The 19,565-nt window shown below is 39.5% G+C and overlaps 2 protein-coding genes across 2 annotated transcripts; one reads left to right on the forward strand and one right to left on the reverse strand.

The window, feature by feature from the left end:
- Window positions 1-367: 367 nt before the first annotated feature.
- Window positions 368-6,253, reverse strand: LOC149258712 (uncharacterized). The gene is made up of 2 exons (XM_089429512.1): window positions 4,577-6,253; window positions 368-4,195 (listed from the first exon to the last, which is right to left on the reverse strand). Exons 1-2 carry the CDS (start codon window positions 6,251-6,253, stop codon window positions 368-370), a joined length of 5,505 nt encoding a protein of 1,834 aa, XP_089285638.1.
- An 807-nt stretch (window positions 6,254-7,060) lies between these two features.
- LOC149258713 (small ribosomal subunit protein eS8-like) lies at window positions 7,061-17,490 on the forward strand. The gene is made up of 5 exons (XM_089416009.1): window positions 7,061-7,275; window positions 7,424-7,496; window positions 8,011-8,344; window positions 16,837-17,009; window positions 17,112-17,490. Exons 1-5 carry the CDS (start codon window positions 7,272-7,274, stop codon window positions 17,191-17,193), a joined length of 666 nt encoding a protein of 221 aa, XP_089272135.1. The 5' UTR covers window positions 7,061-7,271; the 3' UTR covers window positions 17,194-17,490.
- Window positions 17,491-19,565: the final 2,075 nt, after the last annotated feature.

Consider the following 19,565-nt stretch of genomic DNA (forward strand, 5'->3'; position numbering starts at 1 on the left):
AGTCATATATAAATTGTGGAAGCTAAATTTTGAGATTAACACAATAAAGTAAATTACATTGACTAAATGAAAAATAAAAAATAAAAAAAAAATGCTTGGAATTACTTTGTAAATTAGATTGTACAAATATATTTTTTTTCCACTGGAAAAATCAGTAACTTTCATTAATATTAGAAAATTACATAAGCAGATGCCATGGCATTACTGTCTTGTTCATACAAAATCCACCTTTTCAGGTGATTATCAGTGTGTAACAAAAAGTACTAATTACATTTCATTGTTCTGGCTCTACAACCTATTCGCATATACAAAAAGATTCTATTTTATAAATATAGTAGCAGTTTGTCAAATTAGTCTCCATTCTCGGTCAGCTATTGGGACTATTGTCCCTCTGTTGCCTCTGATCTATATATGGTCGGTGGTAAAACTGATGTTCATCTGACCCATTCTGCTCCACTATTTGCCCATCGCCTCGGGGAAGTGTCGAGGCCTCTTTGGATAGTTTGTCAGCCTCGCTATTGTGTTCTCTGTAAATATGCACACAAGTGAAATGATCAAAAGCTGCTTTGAGTGTGAGAGTATTATGTAATAAATTGCTGAGTGTGTGAGAATGGCAAGTAGTGACATTATTGATCCAGTTAACAACCACCAATGAGTCCCCAAATATATTGATCTGTGTGTGCTGATGTGATAAAGCAAAATGTAGAAGATTATGTAATGCAGAGAGCTCAGCAAAATTGTTTGATCCATTTCCGAAACCCAGTTTTGCTAGATATCTGTGCTGTTCATTTATGTGAAGGACAAATCCTCCACCACACCCGGCTTGATTCGCTGCCCCGTCGAAAAATGCCCAAGGGATGGATCTGTCAATCTCGGGCATGGGCTGAATGGATCTGGGCCTGGTAGGTGGCGGATCTGGTAACTCCTGATATGCAGCAATAACAACGATTTCAATCCGGCAGCCCATAATCGGTCGGTCCTCGAAAATGGCCCTATTCCGGGCGAGCCAGATATACCAGGTGGCCACAGGGGGGAGGTTGATTAATTTTGAGTCCGGGTGGGTTTGTGACCAGCTACTCCATGCGCTTTGTAAATCAGGTCCACTCCATTGTCCCGATATGCCCAATTGCTGACAAATATTTCTCCATAAGATTTGGACAGTCGGGCAGAGTAGAAAGATGTGGTCTGTGAATTCAGACGCATTTTTGCAGAAGGTGCACCAAGAGGGGCCGTGTATGGCTCTGCGGGTCAGCTGTTCTCCCGTGGGGACGATACCATGGAGAGCACACCAGAAGAATAGTTTTGATCGGGGAGAGGCCTTGAGCTTCCATATGATATGCCACCACGGGTGGATCTGTTCCGGTGATCTGTGAGATATGAGAGCACTGTATCCGTGCTTTGGTGCATATATACCATGGTCCGCTGGGCACCAAATAAGTTCATCTGGCCCTTGTTTGATGCGGATGTGAGATTCAGTTAAAGCCATGGTATATTGATCCCATTCCTGATGCCATTGAATAGGGAGATCCAAATATTGGGCAGTTTTCCAAGCTTGAGCGAAGATGTCTGTTCGATGCGGATCAGCAATCTGTGCGAAGTGCCGAATCCCCCGGGATTGTAGGTAATTGATAAGCTCCTGATTTAATATATGTCTGCCCCCGCTGTTATTCCATGGGTCCATGCCTATCCTGCCCGTCATGCCATCATTTATGCGCCAAGCCAGGTTGTCCCGAATGAGGGGAAGGGAATCAATCAAGGCCTTCCAGACAGAAGAGCATCCTTTCGAAGACCAGGTTGGTAGTCGGGCCCAATCCATAATATTTTGAGGCCAAATGTATTTGTGATAAGTAACATGTGTCCACAGATTTTGGCTAGTGAGCAGTGTCCATCCCATCTTGGCAGCTAGTGCTTTGGCAAAATCTGGGAGGTCTTTGAGGCCCCAACCTCCCCATTTTTTGGGTAGAGAGATTTTCTTCCAGCTGATCCAAGCAAATATTCTTTTCTCCTGACTCCCATTCCATAGGTAGCGGTTGCAAAGCTGCTGCAGCCTCCCCAGGATGTTCCTTGGTATCCAGGCTAGTGCCATCCAGAAGACCGGGGTAGCCTCTAGCACAGATTTGATGAGCACCAGTCTGCCAGCCCTAGATAGATATCTGTGGCTCCAACCCAAAAGCCTCTTTTCCAATTTGGCCACCAACCAGACCCAATCAGCTATCCTTTGGCAGGTAGGCTTCAGATTGAAACCCAGGTATTTAAGACCTCTATCCAGTGAGTGCACCGAGTAAGGAAAAGCCTGTAGGGCAGTCCGAGTCTCCTGTACAGTAGTGCGAGCGCAGGTGATGGTGGATTTCGTCTGATTTGGCTGCATACCTGTAGCTGCAGAAAATCTTTGCAGGATTTTCGAGAAGGTCCGGGAGTCTCTGACACTGCCATCAAGTAGAATAAGTACATCATCCACAAAAAGTAGATGTGTAAGATAGCACAAATCGGATATGCCAAGACCTCCAATATCACCATCCCTCTTTGCAGCTTCCATGAGGCGACTGAGGCCTTCCATGACCAAGAGAAAGAGAAGAGGTGATAGAGGGCACCCCTGTCGCAGACCTCTTTCCGAGTGGAAAAATGTAGAGGCCGAGCCATTGATGAGGATACTGAAGGAGGGGGAGGTGATGCAAGCCATTATCCAAGTGATAAAAGCATGAGGGAACCCCAAATGAATGAGTATCATTTTAAGATAGAGCCAGCTGACACGATCGAAAGCTTTGGAGAGATCGATTTTGAGGAGGATGGCTTTTAGATTTTTGGACCAGATGGAGTGAAGGGCCTCTTGTGCAAGTCCAATGGCCTCATGAATTTGTCTGGAGTCTAGAAAAGCAAATTGCTGCGGGGCAATGGACCTGGAGAGGATAGGTCTAAGCCGGTTAGCAATGATCTTTGAGATGATTTTGTATAGGCAGTTACACAATGAAATGGGTCGATAGTCATCAAAGGATGCCGGGGAATCAGATTTGGGTATGAGGGCAATAAATGTGGAATTGATAGCATGATAAATGGATCCAGTAGTTCGGCTCTCCTCAACCACCCTCAGCAGATCCTGCCCCAGATCTTCATAAAAGGCTAGGTAGAATTCAATGGTCCATCCATCTGGACCGGGACTTTTATCTTTCTTGAACCACTTCAACACCCCTTCAAGTTCTTCAGCTGTAACAGGGTCGGTTAAATCCGCCACATCTTCATCCTCCACGAATCTTGGGAAGTGGTTTGCCACATTGATGATGTCCAGTAGATTGGCTTCCCGGGGACTCTTGTACAAATTCCTGAAATGGGTGGTGCCCAGGTGTGCAAGCTTATGAAAATTGTCTGCAATCTCACCATCCGGAGAGGGGAGCTTCCAGATTGTATTAGAAACCTTCCTGCTCTTTGCATAGCTATGAAAGAACTTTGTGTTGTCGTCCCCAGCTTGTATCCATAATGCTCTACTTCTTAATCTGATGGATTCCTCCCTCTCTTTGAGGATCTTGGCTTTTTGACTTTCCAAGTCAATTAGCCTGCCTTTGTCAGCCGCAGAGATGAATCCCAAGCCCCGATCGTCAGTAAGTGAGCAAATATCAGCCTCAATTTGAGTGAGCTGTGCTGATTCCCTCTCCAATTTCGCCTTAGCCCACTGAATGGAAATATGCTTTAATTCTGCAAGGTTTCTGCAGAAACTTTTAGCATAAGATTCATTGTCATTGATAGGGTGAGCTATCCAGTAATCCTTAATCAGCTTGATATATGAGGGGTCCTTCAGCCAGGTGTGGTTGAATTTGAAGGGTGCCTTGGGTTTCTTGGTAGGTCCTTGAATCTCCAGATAAATAGGATTATGGTCCGATAGCCCCCCCGAGCCAACCCATTGTCGGAACAGATGCACGCGCTGGAGAAGAGTCCCTTTAAGGAGAAATCTGTCAAGTCTGCGAGCAAGGGCAGCGTCCCCAACCCGTCTATTCCTCCAGGTAGGAAGGGGGCGCTGCATGGGGATATCTATAAAATTTGATTGCTCTAGCAGATTGTGCATGAAATCGGTAATGGGGTCAATTTGAGCATCCGAGCCCCAAGACTCCCTGAAACCCAGCGAGAAATTTAGGTCACCTCCGATAATGACATGATCTTCATTCAGTAAAGGGAGATGAAGGATGTGCTGCCAGAATGCTTCTCGCTGGGAGCAGGGCGCATAAATATTGACAATTCTAAGATCCATGCCGAGGTCGGCAGAGAAAATATCCAATCCAATGAATCCAGCCCCCCCCCCAACTAGAATTTAGTTTAATGGTGCGGGGGTTGATCCCAATGGCTAGCCCCCCGGATCGACCAACAGCATCATTTGCAAAGATGTTCCAACCAGGGACCAAGGTAAGCAAGGCTTGAGAACACTGATCAGCTGAGCAGAGAGTTTCTTGTAGCATGATAATATCAATAGGCTCAGATTCGATGAGCCTCTTCAAGGCTAGTTTCTTGGAGGAACTAGCCAGTCCTCTACAATTAAATGAAAGACACTTCATGGGGGAACACCTCTCGGGGTGTGTCCCGCTCTAAGGACCCCGTCAATGGTCGATTGTCTGCCAGAGACCACCTCTGCCCCAGCAAGTTTAATGGCTTTAGAGAGATGGGATTTTCTCCCTCTGGTATTCGATACACCCCCTTCAGGAAAAACAATGCCCAGACCGGAATGTCCGATTGGGGTCTCTCTGGCAGGATTCCGAGATCGAAGAAAATATGGGTGTGGAGGGGAAGACGTCCGCGGGGAGGAGCAATTCTTATGGGGAGAAGTGGATATGATTGGGTCCGAACAGATGGTAGGAGATGAAGTAAGAGGGCAATGAATCATAGGGGAAAGAGATGAGGGACCAATGACATCAATCGATGAAAGAACATGAGAGGTAAGAGAACCAGAGATCATACCCGCTTCAGCCGCCGAGCGTGCCCTAGTGATAGGAGGCGAAGGACGCCGGAGTCCAGAAACGTCCACTGGTGCTGAAGCCGAAGGGGGCGGACCGGCAGAGGGAGGCCGAGAAGAGTTTGGAGATGCCATCCTGGAGGAAGTCGGGGTATTCTTCGGAGTGTCTTCAGCTTTCTTGTTGAGAGGACAGTCCTTAGCAAGGTGTCCGACTTTATGGCACCGTCTGCAGCGGAAGGGGACTCCTTCATAATCCAATAGCTGAACCCTGATGCATCTGCCCCATTGAAGCGTGATTTGCTCCTCAAGCCCTTCCCGGGTGTCCAGATGAACCAAAATCCGTGCAAGTGTTCGACTCCCTGATTCCACAAATGTGCGATCGAAGTCCAAGTAGGTCCCGAGGGCATTGCCAACCTGAATAAACACTTCTTCGGCCCAGAATGGTAATGGAAGACCCGGGAGGCGAACCCAGATCGGTCCTGCACCAAGCTGTTCCCGCTCTGGTTCAAAAAGGGGACTCCAGCGCTTAAGGAGTACCGGGGCCATTTCGATATGCCAGTAACGCCCCAGTACCAGATCTGTCTGACTTTCCTTGGAGAATTTTAGTGAGAACCAGCCTCTTGGTAGAACATGAACCTCTGGTAGATCGAATAATACTCCGCCCCAAATCTCCTTAACCCATAGAATGAGTCTCTGTCTCGAGTATGTTCGGCCCCTGACGTGCCCTACTAACACGGTGTTTGCGATATCCATATATTCTCCGAGCGGCTTCGATTCGTCGAATTTTATGGAAATGTCCCTCGACGTAGATCTCACACAGTGAACCTTCTTTTTGCCGGATCGAGGGGCCGATGGGTGATCTACCAGAGGATTGGTGATACCCTCCCTGGGAGGGGGTTGAGCGGGGCGGGTAGTGACCGCAGGGGTTTCAAAACAACCAGAGGGGCGCAATCCTGAGGCGGAGGGATGAGATGCAGGGTTTGCGATCGGCGGAGGGAGAGGCACCGATAGGAGGGGCGGAGCCTGTGGATCGAACGAGGGCGAGGGAGGAGTATGCGAGGCCAGGAACTGCAGAGAACCTGGCGAGAGCGGAGGGACCTCGAAGGGCGGCGATTCAGAAGGAAAAGCTCCAGCAGATGAAGGGTTGGTGCGATAAACAATGGGCGCATCGGAGGTGGGGTAAGATGGGTGCCCAGGAACCGATGACGAAGAGGAAGGCGCGAACTGTGAACGAGGTCCAAAGCAGGGCTTCCCGAATATAACTTTGTCCGGCGATGGATCCGCCGAATAGTCCACCGATTCAAGCTCCGAGACATCCATATCTGACACTATGTCGGCACCGAAAAAGACTGTTGAGGATAACAATGGGATTGCTGCAGCTGGAGGTTCCAGGATCGTGACCGCAGCGGTAGAAAACTAGGCATAGAAATGTTATCGAGCCCTAGTCTCTATGAGCCGCAGTAGATGCGCGAAAGGTAACCCTAGCCCAGACCTTTGCGCGTGCGATCCATCCCTTCCCGATTGTACAAATATATTAAATAGTCCATAAAACACAATATATATATATATATATATATATATATATATATATATTAATTGAGGGGGGTAAGTCCCTCTTGAGAAGCATTATATTAACCCCAGAACACAATATTTACAATATATACAATAGTCCGATGTTTACAATAGCTGCGTCAATTGACGACAGCGCAACATGTATTCCGTGGGTCGAACCCGAGTGGGGAAACAAATAACACGCCGTCCCAGCCACGCGAGATATCACCCATAAAACATAATATTACGTTAAACTCATTATACATTTGCAAGCAAAATACTACAACTCTTTTAGGTTCTCCATGACATTCTTCCTAATAAAATTAAAATATAAATCTTCAATATTATGTATATATATATATATATATTCTCTTTATTTGAATATAGAATATGTTATAGTGACTAAAAAATTATAATAATATTATTAATGGTTTTAAAATAATTTTTAAATTAATAGTGTGAAGGTTCATCAATTTTTTACTAAATAAATAAAATCACAAAAATACATATTTTTTTATTATATAGAATGGCAAACCTATTAAACAAATAATAAATCATAAATATTTTTTCCAGCAATTAATAGTGTAAAAAACTCTCGAGGGTTCAAGGTAGGGTTTTAACCAGGATTTTGATAAGTTCGGTTTTCACTCTATCTTTTCAGAGAGGTGTTGTGAGTTGGAGAGGCAGAGAGGTGTTGCGTGTTGGAGAGGGGGAGTAGCCAAGGTCAGGCGGCGGCGCGGGCCGATCTTGAAAGCCATCTGCAGGCGTTCCAGCCGATTCTGAAACCATGGGTAAGAGTCATGTGGCCATGGATTTCTTCCGTCTTAATACATTTTTTTTTTAATCTGAACACTGTATGAACTATATCTGCCGGTACTCTACTGTTGTTATTCCGTGATATCTAACAATAATATGAACCCCGTAAATGCATTGATACAGGTATCTCACGGGATTCACTTCACAAGAAACGTGCGACTGGAGGGAAGAAGAAGGTCTGGAGGAAAAAGCGAAAGTAAGGGGTTTCAATCTTGAGAACCAATTTCTGTCAATACAAGCAAATTTGCAGATTTATGTTTCTTTTGGGTGGCCTGTTTTACAATGCGAGGTTTCGTGAAGTACGGATTTGTTAATTTGGGTTTTTAGGGTTCCAAAGTCTATGTGAATCGCTATAAAGTTTTATATCAATGGAAACATTAGGTCTAGATTGATTGGTTAACGTTCCAAAGGGCATGGAGTTTAATGACATTATAAGGGGTTCAATAGTTTGGAACTTTTTGTAAATGACGGCGATCTGCAATTTGATGATTTATATATAAACCAGAATTTTAGGTCAGTAGTCAGTGTTTGAATAATACATGTTCATGGCGATCTGCTCTGTGAATGTTTTGGAAGATGGTAAAGTATTAGGGTTATTAAGTTTCTTTAAAACAATGAAGGGTTTTGATGGCAGGGAACATGTGATGGGGTTTTTAAGCTCTGTAGGTTTTTATATTTCTAAGGTGTTTAATTTTTTGCAATACGCGCAGGTATGAGTTGGGCAGACAGCCTTCAATGACGAAACTGTCTAGTAACAAGACCGTGAGAAGGGTGCGTGTGAGAGGAGGTAATGTAAAGTGGAGGGCTTTGAGACTCGATACTGGTAACTTTTCTTGGGGTTCTGAGGCTGTGACTCGCAAGACTCGTATATTAGACGTGGTTTACAATGCATCTAATAATGAGCTTGTCAGAACCCAGACTTTGGTAAAGAGTGCCATTATTCAGGTTGATGCTGCTCCTTTCCGTCAGTGGTATGAACAGCACTACGCTCAGGATATTGGCAGGAAGAAGAAGGCTGCTGCTGCCAAGAAAGAGACTACCGAGGTAGGTAGAGCGAAATGTTTAGCAGATGATTATTTTATTCAGTTTTGACCTAATTATAATTAAACTACTTATGATAGAGCTTTTCAAAGTTTTACATAAATTCTGTGATATAGTTTCGGTAACTTGTATCTACCTTCATGACTGATAGTTGTAACGCACTCCCTTACATCCTGACCTCGGGAGGTGGTTACTGGGTTGACCCGACTGACAAGGTGCAGTTAAGGGAATGGGGTCTAGGATTTTTTTCTTCTTCTTAATGAATAGTGCAATGTTTACCATGTAAAGACTACCTGTATACATGTCATTTCAGACAAGCATGACTGCTGTAATTCTGTATATGAATTCCCACCAGTAATAGGCACTTATTAGAAAAACAATTTCTTCGTATAAAGAAGGCATGTGTTAGCATAAAATAAAAGATATCTATCTTTCCAGAAACAACCAAAGAAGAAAAATTGAAACTCTTAATTTATAACATTGAGTTTAACAGCCACCGAGGAAACTAATGAGTTTACAATGAATCAAAATGTAAGATAGACAGGATTTTTAAGCAGGGAAGCAAAGGAATGAAGAGAAAAAAGGTACTATTTATGTCAAACTAATACCCAGACTCAACTAAATATCTAAAATTGCCCACAATTCTAGAATAGCCAACCGTAATATTGATACTGATAGAAAAGATATCTACTACTTGGCTTTGACATGTCAAAGAACAAGGAAAATGCCCTGTTAGTACAGTTTTGACAGACTTACAAACCAAATATGAATTGATGCCATTACATTCTCTTGCAAGGAATATTATACTACCAAACCAACACAATGACCCAGAACCAAGAGGATATTGTAATGACAAAAAAATTAAAGGCCACAGTAGGATCCCAAATACCCATCAAAGTAACTATGATTGGAAATAGCATTAAAATTATCTAACACAACTCTCAGACATTGATGAGAATGTCAATAATAATATTGCCTTTTGACTATAGTTAGTGTCAAATGGATATAATTGATCCTCTTCATTATACACTTTGGAATTGTACAAATTTCCGTGACAAAGGTAGTATGTCGGAGACTTAATTCATAGCAGAATATGTTCAAAGAATAGTGGTTGAAAATCTTCTGCAAGCAAAGAGTATAGAGCTTCAAAATTTTGAATTGCACCTTATTAGCCAAGCTCAGAAAATATCATACTATGTTTATTTGAAAAACTTTGCAGCATTAAGTGTTTCTGAAATTAGCTACCACTTTTGCTTTGAAAAATGTCTTATATTTAGATAAAATATTTACATCAGCAAAGCAAAATGGGATTGTTTTTGCGGACAGTGAATCATATTTTCTGGGATACAGTTTGCAAGAAAAGGTTGGCAGTATGTTCAGGATAAGTACTCGGTTCTCCTCTAGGGAGGGTTTATTATAGGGTGCCCTATGATGCAAAGTTCCCTATATCTTCAGTTAGATTTCCTTGAGCTTTCTTTAATTTGTTTTTTCACAAGTAGCTTTTTAGCTCTTATATTCCATTAAAGTTGGATCTTGAGTTTTCTGTAACAAAGAACATTAAGATGCCAACAAAGGAATTTGTGCTGCTAAACCTGGCTAGATAATGACTATTATACTATGTTACCGGATCCTTCAGGCCCAGCGGCTGGATCCGCGGATCCCCGGATCAGAGACGGATCCGGATCCGGATCCACAAAGATCCGCCCCGCCCAACATTTGTCTTTCTATAATATGGTTTGACGTCAGCACATATTTCCAAATTATATCTCAGCGCAGAATCTAGAAAGAAAATATCAGTGGATGAATAACCCGATATTGGAAAAATCAGCCGTGCGGGAGTTCATTAATCTGTGTGTAATATGGTTTGACGTCAGCACATATTTTCAAATTATATCTCAGCGCAGAATTCCAGAAAGAAAATGTCAGCTGATGAATAACGCTATATTGGAAAAATCAGCCGTGGGAATAATTAACAAGGGAGTTCATTAATTTCAAGATTATAAACCTGCGGTTAACCATTGTATAAACTTTATTTCAAGATTATAAGATACGGATGTTGGGATATTCTAATTAAATTATATGTTTATTTTAGAAGTTTGATGAAGTAAGTTCTATAAAGTAACTTCATTTAATTTAAATATAATAACTATTAAATTATAGGTTTATTTTAAAAGTTTCATTAAGTAAGCTTATTTAATTTAAATATAATAACTAGTAATTAATGTTTTTATATTATGATACATTAATTTTAATATATTAAATTAATAATTATTGTAAAAATATTATATAGAAGTTTTATATTTAAAATTTTAAACAGAAATTATAATTTTTTATTTTATACAAATTTAATTAATATTTATAAATAATATATTAATTCTGATACTATTTATCTAATATATCTAATATTTATTTTTATAGGTACTCTATATAAAAATTATATATTTAAAAATTAATATATGTTTTTATTTTATTTTTATATAAATTTAATTTTTAAAAATTATAAAATATTTTATATTGTTTGTACTTGCCGTATCCGGATCCTGGCTTTTCAAAAAACTAGCGGATCCGTATCCGAATCCGGATCCGGATCCGAATCCGTATCCGAATCCGTATCCGAATCCTGGTAACTTAGCTATTATATTTATTCTTAACTGTCCTCATTTCTTGAAATGATGACAACTGAAAAGCTTATGTCACTGAATGCAGCAAGCGAACAACATAGTCAATTTTTTACCAAGCAAATAATTCTCATAACTCCTTCCCTTCTGTAAAGATCCTATGTAACACTCTAGTTTTAGCAATCACACAGCATTGAAAATACTCATGGATTATTCTCAACAATGAGGAATGTCGATACTCATCAATGGATCAACCGCAGAAATCCTAGTGGTTCAGCCATTATTTCTAATTGTTATGCTATTTATTCTTTAATACCAAAGCATATATGAATGAGCATTGCCTTGCGCAATAATCTCCACCATTAATAATAAGGGTCCTAACTGAGAAGAACCTAAGTTACCAGGATTCGGATACGGATTCGGATCCGGATCCGGATTCGGATACGGATCCGCTAGTTTTTTGAAAAGCCAGGATCCGGATACGGCAAGTACAAACAATATAAAATATTTTATAATTTTTAAAAATTAAATTTATATAAAAATAAAATAAAAACATATATTAATTTTTAAATATATAATTTTTATATAGAGTACCTATAAAAATAAATATTAGATATATTAGATAAATAGTATCAGAATTAATATATTATTTATAAATATTAATTAAATTTGTATAAAATAAAAAATTATAATTTCTGTTTAAAATTTTAAATATAAAACTTCTATATAATATTTTTACAATAATTATTAATTTAATATATTAAAATTAATGTATCATAATATAAAAACATTAATTACTAGTTATTATATTTAAATTAAATAAACTTACTTAATGAAACTTTTAAAATAAACCTATAATTTAATAGTTATTATATTTAAATTAAATGAAGTTACTTTATAGAACTTACTTCATCAAACTTCTAAAATAAACATATAATTTAATTAGAATATCCCAACATCCGTATCTTATAATCTTGAAATAAAGTTTATACAATGGTTAACCGCAGGTTTATAATCTTGAAATTAATGAACTCCCTTGTTAATTATTCCCACGGCTGATTTTTCCAATATAGTGTTATTCATCAGCTGACATTTTCTTTCTGGAATTCTGCGCTGAGATATAATTTGAAAATATGTGCTGACGTCAAACCATATTACACACAGATTAATGAACTCCCGCACGGCTGATTTTTCCAATATCGGGTTATTCATCCACTGATATTTTCTTTCTAGATTCTGCGCTGAGATATAATTTGGAAATATGTGCTGACGCCAAACCATATTATAGAAAGACAAATGTTGGGCGGGGCGGATCTTTGTGGATCCGGATCCGGATCCGTCTCTGATCCGGGGATCCGCGGATCCAGCCGCTGGGCCTGAAGGATCCGGTAACATAGAGAAGAACTAAGAAGTCATGATTAAATAGTGCCTCTAAACCCTTGATGGCTCCTTGACTAATGATCCATTACACTCATTAACAGCATTATGTTGAATGGAATCTACAAAACCTTGGTTCCCGGAGCTACAATCCCAAAGATGCCAATATTTCAAGACAGTGGAATACTTATACAGGCATCAAATTTGCCCCTACAGCGATGGGTACTCTCCAACAGGCCAGAGATGTATATTATATGCAGGCACGTGTGCCTACACCCATTATCAAACATCAGTTTAAGCCTAAGGCTGCTTACATGCCTGTAGGTTACCAACACCATTTATTTACACAGTTTACCCTATATAATACCCTACAGGAGTTAATATTTCCTGTTAAGACCAGTAACAGGAATTCAAAAGTGATAGCATGTCCGCAATCTGGCCTAGAAAATCACTATGTATGTCTCCATCAGCCCAAGCAATACTCTATGTTACATGTGCAAGAGACATTGGCGATTATAATTGCTGAACACATTGTAAGCATGATCAAACCCAACAAAGAGTGTATAGATAGCTATTAAAAACCAGATCAAAGCATGGAGTTGATACCCCCTCGGACTAAATTGGGTGCTATAGAATCTGAATTCTGACAATCAACTACATATATAATAAGATGCATTACCAGGCATTGATCCATGGAATACAAACCATAAAGAGGACAGCATTGGGACTAGCTGAAAACATATTAAAGGGCAAATTCATAATGGCTGTTTATATAGATTTGCTTCCAATAACAGAGAAGGTAATCATTTGAAATCACAAAAAAATTCCACCTAAATGAACTGCTAAAAACTTAGCAACTCTTCTTAGCTATGCTAGCTGACCTTCTTAACCTACCTCTAGACTACCGCAAATACCTTGTTCTCGGAAAGGAGTTTAAAGTTTAAACCATGACAATAAGTGTAGGAATTTATGATATGTATATATTTTTATAAACTACAGTCATTCATTGTGAGCCCTGTTCCAGCCAATGGTTTAGATTAGAATTATGTAAATCATGGTAATGTTTATCCCTACAGGACCGAGTCCACCTTCTCTTCAGTCAGACTTAGATTGTACTTTTCTTTACACACAGCTGAAGCGTAACAACAACGACCATGTTCCAAATATACACAAACAACTACGATCACACTGAACAAGTTAAACATGAGAGGCACTTACCTCAATGAAGCTAGTCAATTGAGTTCGGGGCAGCAACTCTCTTCTCAGCCATAGACTGGGCTGCACCGTGATCTTTCTTGCAGCCCTGTCACCTGAGCCAGATTCCAGAGCATGAGCAAAGGAGACCTGCTATGGGATTTTATCACACAGCCAGTTAGAACATGGGCTCCAAAGGCATAGGCACCTCCACCCGCCAAAAAAATCACGTTTCTACCAAGCAATCTCTAAAGCAGACTTCTGCGTAACAGGATGTAAGTCTGTGGAAATCCCGATTATTATCATCTGTAATGCTGACAGAGCAACATTTATCCCTAGCTGCTTTTGTACTGGGTCTTGTTTTCCAACACCTGAATCTATCCAGCGTTGTAAGACTTCATTGTTACTTGATCAAATCATCCCCTCTGTGGTAATATTAATAATGCATGACATAAAAAAGTCTATCCTCCTCTGCGTGGTCCTCTCTGTCTGATTCAACTTCCTGGTGGTTATTTGCCAGTCTGGCTCAAATCTTGTGAGCCAGCCCCTTGATTTTTCCGTTGGTTTTGCCTTGTCATCCTTGGTATGCTTGCCAGGATGTTGCTGGCCAATAACCATGGCGCCATTTAGTCCCCTGTCCCCTGCTTGCCACCTGCCAGCCTCCATGGCTGTCACCAATATGTCAACGTCCCATGTAGTTTTCCCCCTCCACCTCATCTCTGGAATCTGTGTCCCCAACTCAGCCCATTTAATTTGATTAAATTTACAATGTTTATAATAATGGGAAATGTAACTGGGCTATTACAATAGTCATGTCTTTCCTATTTAGCTTTTACGAAACTAAAAATTCGTAAATGCTTGATCTGGTATCCTTGTGTGTTATGTTGTTTTAGTTACATTTTTCTTCACAGCAGTAATAATTTTTATATAATCTGTTGTATCTCAGAGTTACAATGCCGATAGCAGTAGACTATCCATTATTTCTGGCTTTGGAAACGTTTTCTCTACCTTGGATAATGCAACTTGAAATCTGCCTCTAAAACTGAGAGACCTGTTTAACTATGTTGTGTTGGCACTAGCACTGAGATTGAACTTTGTATTGTATATAGATAAACATTAAAATGCCAATTGTTCATTTATTGCGGAGTTGTGTAAACATGTGCTCTCACTCCTTTGTACCAAAGCATCTTGTGAGTACTTGAAGTGGGGGATTAGAGCATTTTTCTTCACAGCAGTAATAATTTTTATATAATCTGTTGTATCTCAGAGTTACAATGCCGATAGCAGTAGACTATCCATTATTTCTGGCTTTGGAAACGTTTTCTCTACCTTGGATAATGCAACTTGAAATCTGCCTCTAAAACTGAGAGACCTGTTTAACTATGTTGTGTTGGCACTAGCACTGAGATTGAACTTTGTATTGTATATAGATAAACATTAAAATGCCAATTGTTCATTTATTGCGGAGTTGTGTAAACATGTGCTCTCACTCCTTTGTACCAAAGCATCTTGTGAGTACTTGAAGTGGGGGATTAGAGCACTGTAGCTTACTGAAAGACTTCCAATGCACACAGGGTGCATGACCTCACTTGCTGTTCCTTGCTAATGCTCATGTTTCCTTCCCATCATTTGCCAAAACTTCAGAATTGTTGTTATGAGCACTGTTGATAATATCGGCGATATTTGAAAATATCGCGATATTTTCGGCAAAACGATATATTGCCGAGAAAATATCGCGATATTTTCGGCAAAACGATATATTGCCGAGAAAATATCGCGATATTTTCAAAATATCGGCAAATATCGGAAAATATTGGCAAAATATCGCGATATTTTGAAAATCTCGGCTATATTTAAAAATCTGAAAAAATTATTTTTTATGCTTGCCGATATTTGCCGATATTTTAGCCGATATTGCCGATAAGATATTTTTTGGACCGTCGCCGATATTTTGCCGATACTGATATTTTCAACACTGGTTATGAGTGTGTACCAGATTGTCGACTTGCTGTTGCAGAGCAGCGATCTAAGAATTAGGCTAATAAACATTTTCTTGCAGAATTTTGAGGGAAGGCATTGGGTCTCTCGTTACAGTGGTTTTTTCAAGGTGTGCTCAGATGGGCATTTTTACGATCTCAAAGGGGCATGTTTACTTGCTGTTGTAGAGCAGCAATCTGACGATTAGGCTCATAAATGTAAACATTTTCTTTCAGAAATTGAGGGGAGGACTCTGCTGAAGGTACCAGGTCTATTGATTCAGTAGTCTTTTCAAGGTGTCCTCTGACTGCAAGTTCAGATGAGCATGCGTATGGGATCAGATCCACCGGGTATCTGGATTTTAAGAGTAACAGGGGGGATGTATATTTTGTTGGCCATGACATCATTATCTCTGTTGAATGCCCCAAGCACATGTCTGTTATCAAGGGATGAGAACTGCTCCAGCAAGTCGCAGCACCTCTGAATTGCTTTATATTGACGTTCTTGAAAACACAGAAACTAAACATTCTGATGTACTTTTCAACAAGAAACGCCCATAGTCCTGTTCAGCTTTTGTTTATTAGCTAGCTCCATAGAAAGTATGCATATTGCATTTCTACCTGTAATAGCCACAGATGTGATTTGACCTATGTGATGAGATATCCTTACAGAAATTAGGCTGTTAGGATTATAATAATAGAATTTCTGAAGGTGTGGAACATGATTATCTTGTTAAGATACTTTAGAAGTTAGAACACATTCTAAGATCCCTTTCTGGTGTAATCAACATATGTGAGCCTCTGCTAAGGGACCATGCTGTTTCCCCGAATATTGTTAATGATTTTTAGTGCTTTGAGGCCAACCTTTTGAGGAAGCCCATTTTGTGTACCTTTAAATGATAATTATTTCCTCAAAACAGAGAATAGTTTTCAATGTAGCTTTTATTTGAAAGTATAAGTTGAAATGTTTAATATAACATGCTAAACCTAGTTAGATACCATTAGAAGGTACACTTAGCAAGCCAAAATTGATCATCTATTCACATGCTGGAGTGAATTCTGCTTCTGGTGGTGCATCTGGATTTTGCGACTTGCCCTCCTGGTTTATCTGTGAAATATACAAGAAATAATCTAGTTGTCCTTGTTGAAAAACCATATATAACTGTTCTCTGACAGAATCTGTACTATAAACACAGAACTTTTACACCTATGAGACTGCATGTGTCATCTTTCTGATCTGCAGATGATCATTAACATATTCTTTCCAACAGCTTAGTATGATTGAAACTTTGAAATGTCCTTACTTGCACTTTGTTGTGTTAATACACAGGAGGGAGAAGCTGCAGTCGAGGAGGAGAAGAAAAAAAGCAAACATCTTTTGAGGAAGATTGAGCATCGACAAGAAGGTCACAAACTTGACACACATCTGGAAGAGCAGTTTGCTAGTGGTCGTCTTTTGGCTGCAATTGCTTCACGTCCAGGCCAATGTGGACGTGCTGATGGGTATGTTTGTTCACTTGCGAAGTGTTAGATCATTGTGGTATGCAGATTGATGACAATTTTCATATGTTGGTGCTGAAAATATGCTGTTTTGATGTTTACCAGGTATATTCTTGAGGGTCGGGAGCTTGAGTTTTACATGAAAAAGATTCAGAGAAAGAAGGGCAAGGGAGCCGGTGCTGCTTAAAAGCAAGCAAATTTTGCTTCTTGAGATTCTTAGCATCTTTGTTCACAATGTTTAGTGTTGGCCCTGAGTAACATCAAAAGAGCTTTATGGCTAGGTTTGAGGATAATTTTTTGTGGTAACTGGTCACGCTTCTATTTGCATTTGTTGGTTCTTTCAACTGAGTGGAGTATAATAATTAAAAATTTGTTAGATGGCTGGATTTTTTAAAATTTATTTTATATTTTAAATGGAATGTTACACTGAAGAACCATTTTGTATTAAGCTTCAAAGTATCTGTAGCAGGTTAATATTTTCTTCCGAGATTTGTAGGGAGTGCATTTAAGACCTTTTTTTGAAACAGAGGCATGCATTTTTAGTTATACCAAAGCAAGTTTACATTTATATCTGATTGTTTTCACAAATGAACTGTTCTTATCTAGCTGTGATTCTGTTTGATACTAAAGGGCCGTTTTTGCAATATGAAGTTTGGAATAACATCAACTTATTCTTGCTCACATCTACTTGAGAATTTTGTTGTAGAAACTCTAAAGCATAAAATTACTTCTAAAAACTGCTAAAAATCTGTAAATATGAGATGAGTCTAGTGTCTTTGATGTTTTGATTTGCTGCAGATGAGCACTGTTTTTAACATAATGCTCCTAGATTGATTCCATTTCCTCCATGACATGCCAAATGATGCTTGTTCTGACTCCAACTCTGTAATCTTTCTGTTTGCAGTATTACTCAATCTTGATTCTGCTACTGTTTTAGCCAATTCTCAGTAACAGATGTAAATTTATGTTCTACCTGTGATTTGCAGTTCATCTATTTCTTGTACTTCGTTTTTGACTTTGGTGGATTTTGACAGGATGAGCAGTTTTTTTTTTCAATTGCTTATGTGAGAAGGCTTCATTTGTTTGAAACTAACTCGTATTGCTAGCTTAGACCTGGAACCTTCTTATGTTATTCCCTTTGAGGGTATGATTGGATTCCCAGCTGACAAAGATCTTCAGGAAGCGTAATGCTCTTTAGATTCCTTTCTATTACGATGTTGGAAGTCTAACAGTGGAAAACACAATTTGGGAATCCCCCACTATTGCTATGTTGTTGAAAGTAACGCTTTCCAGCAATTACAGTATAGTATAAGTTGGAGATTTCACCTTGTTGTTTGTGACTTCTTCGAGATTCCATGTATATTTCAGAAACATTTCTCCTCCAGTACTATATTCCAAGTGAGCCTGCAGCTTGGATTGCCAATTGATTCCCCATCAAATATCAAAATGTACCTCTGTTTACTGCACATATATTCTTATGCTGCTGTTTGTTATAGAAATTCTAGGAAGTAGAATTAGGCTGGGATAATATCCTGGATTTTAGTGTCTTGGTTCTGTGTTGTTGAATTTATTTCCCTTGTTTTTATTCATGTTCTTTCTGTGTCATATATTTGTTAGTCACTCCTACATTTGGCTTAATTGGTATGACAGACTATTATTAATGAACTATATTATAAAATTCAGAGCTGATTTTGGAATGATTTTTGTGGATGTCTTCGTACCCCTGGATTTTATTTTTTTGCTAGTCAGATTTCTAAAACATTAACACAGAATGAGAGACCACGTTGCCTTGTTCAATGGACTGACATTGACCTTGTTGGGATAGGATGCGTACCACTTAATGAAATTTCTTCTTTGGAGTCTGTTGTTTGGGCTGTGGGGATATCAATTTCCAAGAATAATAATATCATAATCTGAAGAGTGGTATGGCACTCAGAAAGATGAAAGATGGTCTTATGTCACTGAGAAAGTTGAGAGATGGTCTCCTTGCTACCTAGGTAAAATCTCCAAAGGTTTAACATGGCCCTCTTTGCAGGATTTTCTTGGCTCATTAGTTTGTCATGAGCTAGCAGACAAAGGGGGAATCTAGCATACAAGTTCATATGCTTTACTGGGATTTCATCCAGTTTATATCCTGGGATGAGATGGGGTCCGTCGTCAACGATTGTTGGTGTACTTTATTGATAGTGTAATTTCAAGATTTGTTTCTTGATTATTTATTCCTGTGATTCTTTGCAATTGGCTGGCTTTCTTCTCTCCCACATTTGTATTTATTTATCCATTAAGGTAATTAGCTGTTATGGGATCTGCTGTTGCCTGGTCAACCCATACCTTAATTTTTTTTTGTATTCATTCCTCGAAGATGTGATGTCTATGATGATCTGTATGTTATTTGTTTGACACCACCTGCCCAATATAAACAGCTTTTGGTTAGCTTCCGAAGGGGGGTCCCCCAGAGTTGAATTGTTCCATATTTTAACCAATAAACCATTCATCAGTAGCCAAGAAACATGGATTTTAATCAGAGGACTAGCCTTGCCAATAGATTCTCAAATGGGG

This window comes from Pinus tabuliformis, chromosome 6 (genome assembly GCF_031772625.1).
Source record: "Pinus tabuliformis cultivar Carrire ecotype Pingquan chromosome 6, CPIR1, whole genome shotgun sequence".
NCBI classification, from domain to species: domain Eukaryota; kingdom Viridiplantae; phylum Streptophyta; class Pinopsida; order Pinales; family Pinaceae; genus Pinus; species Pinus tabuliformis.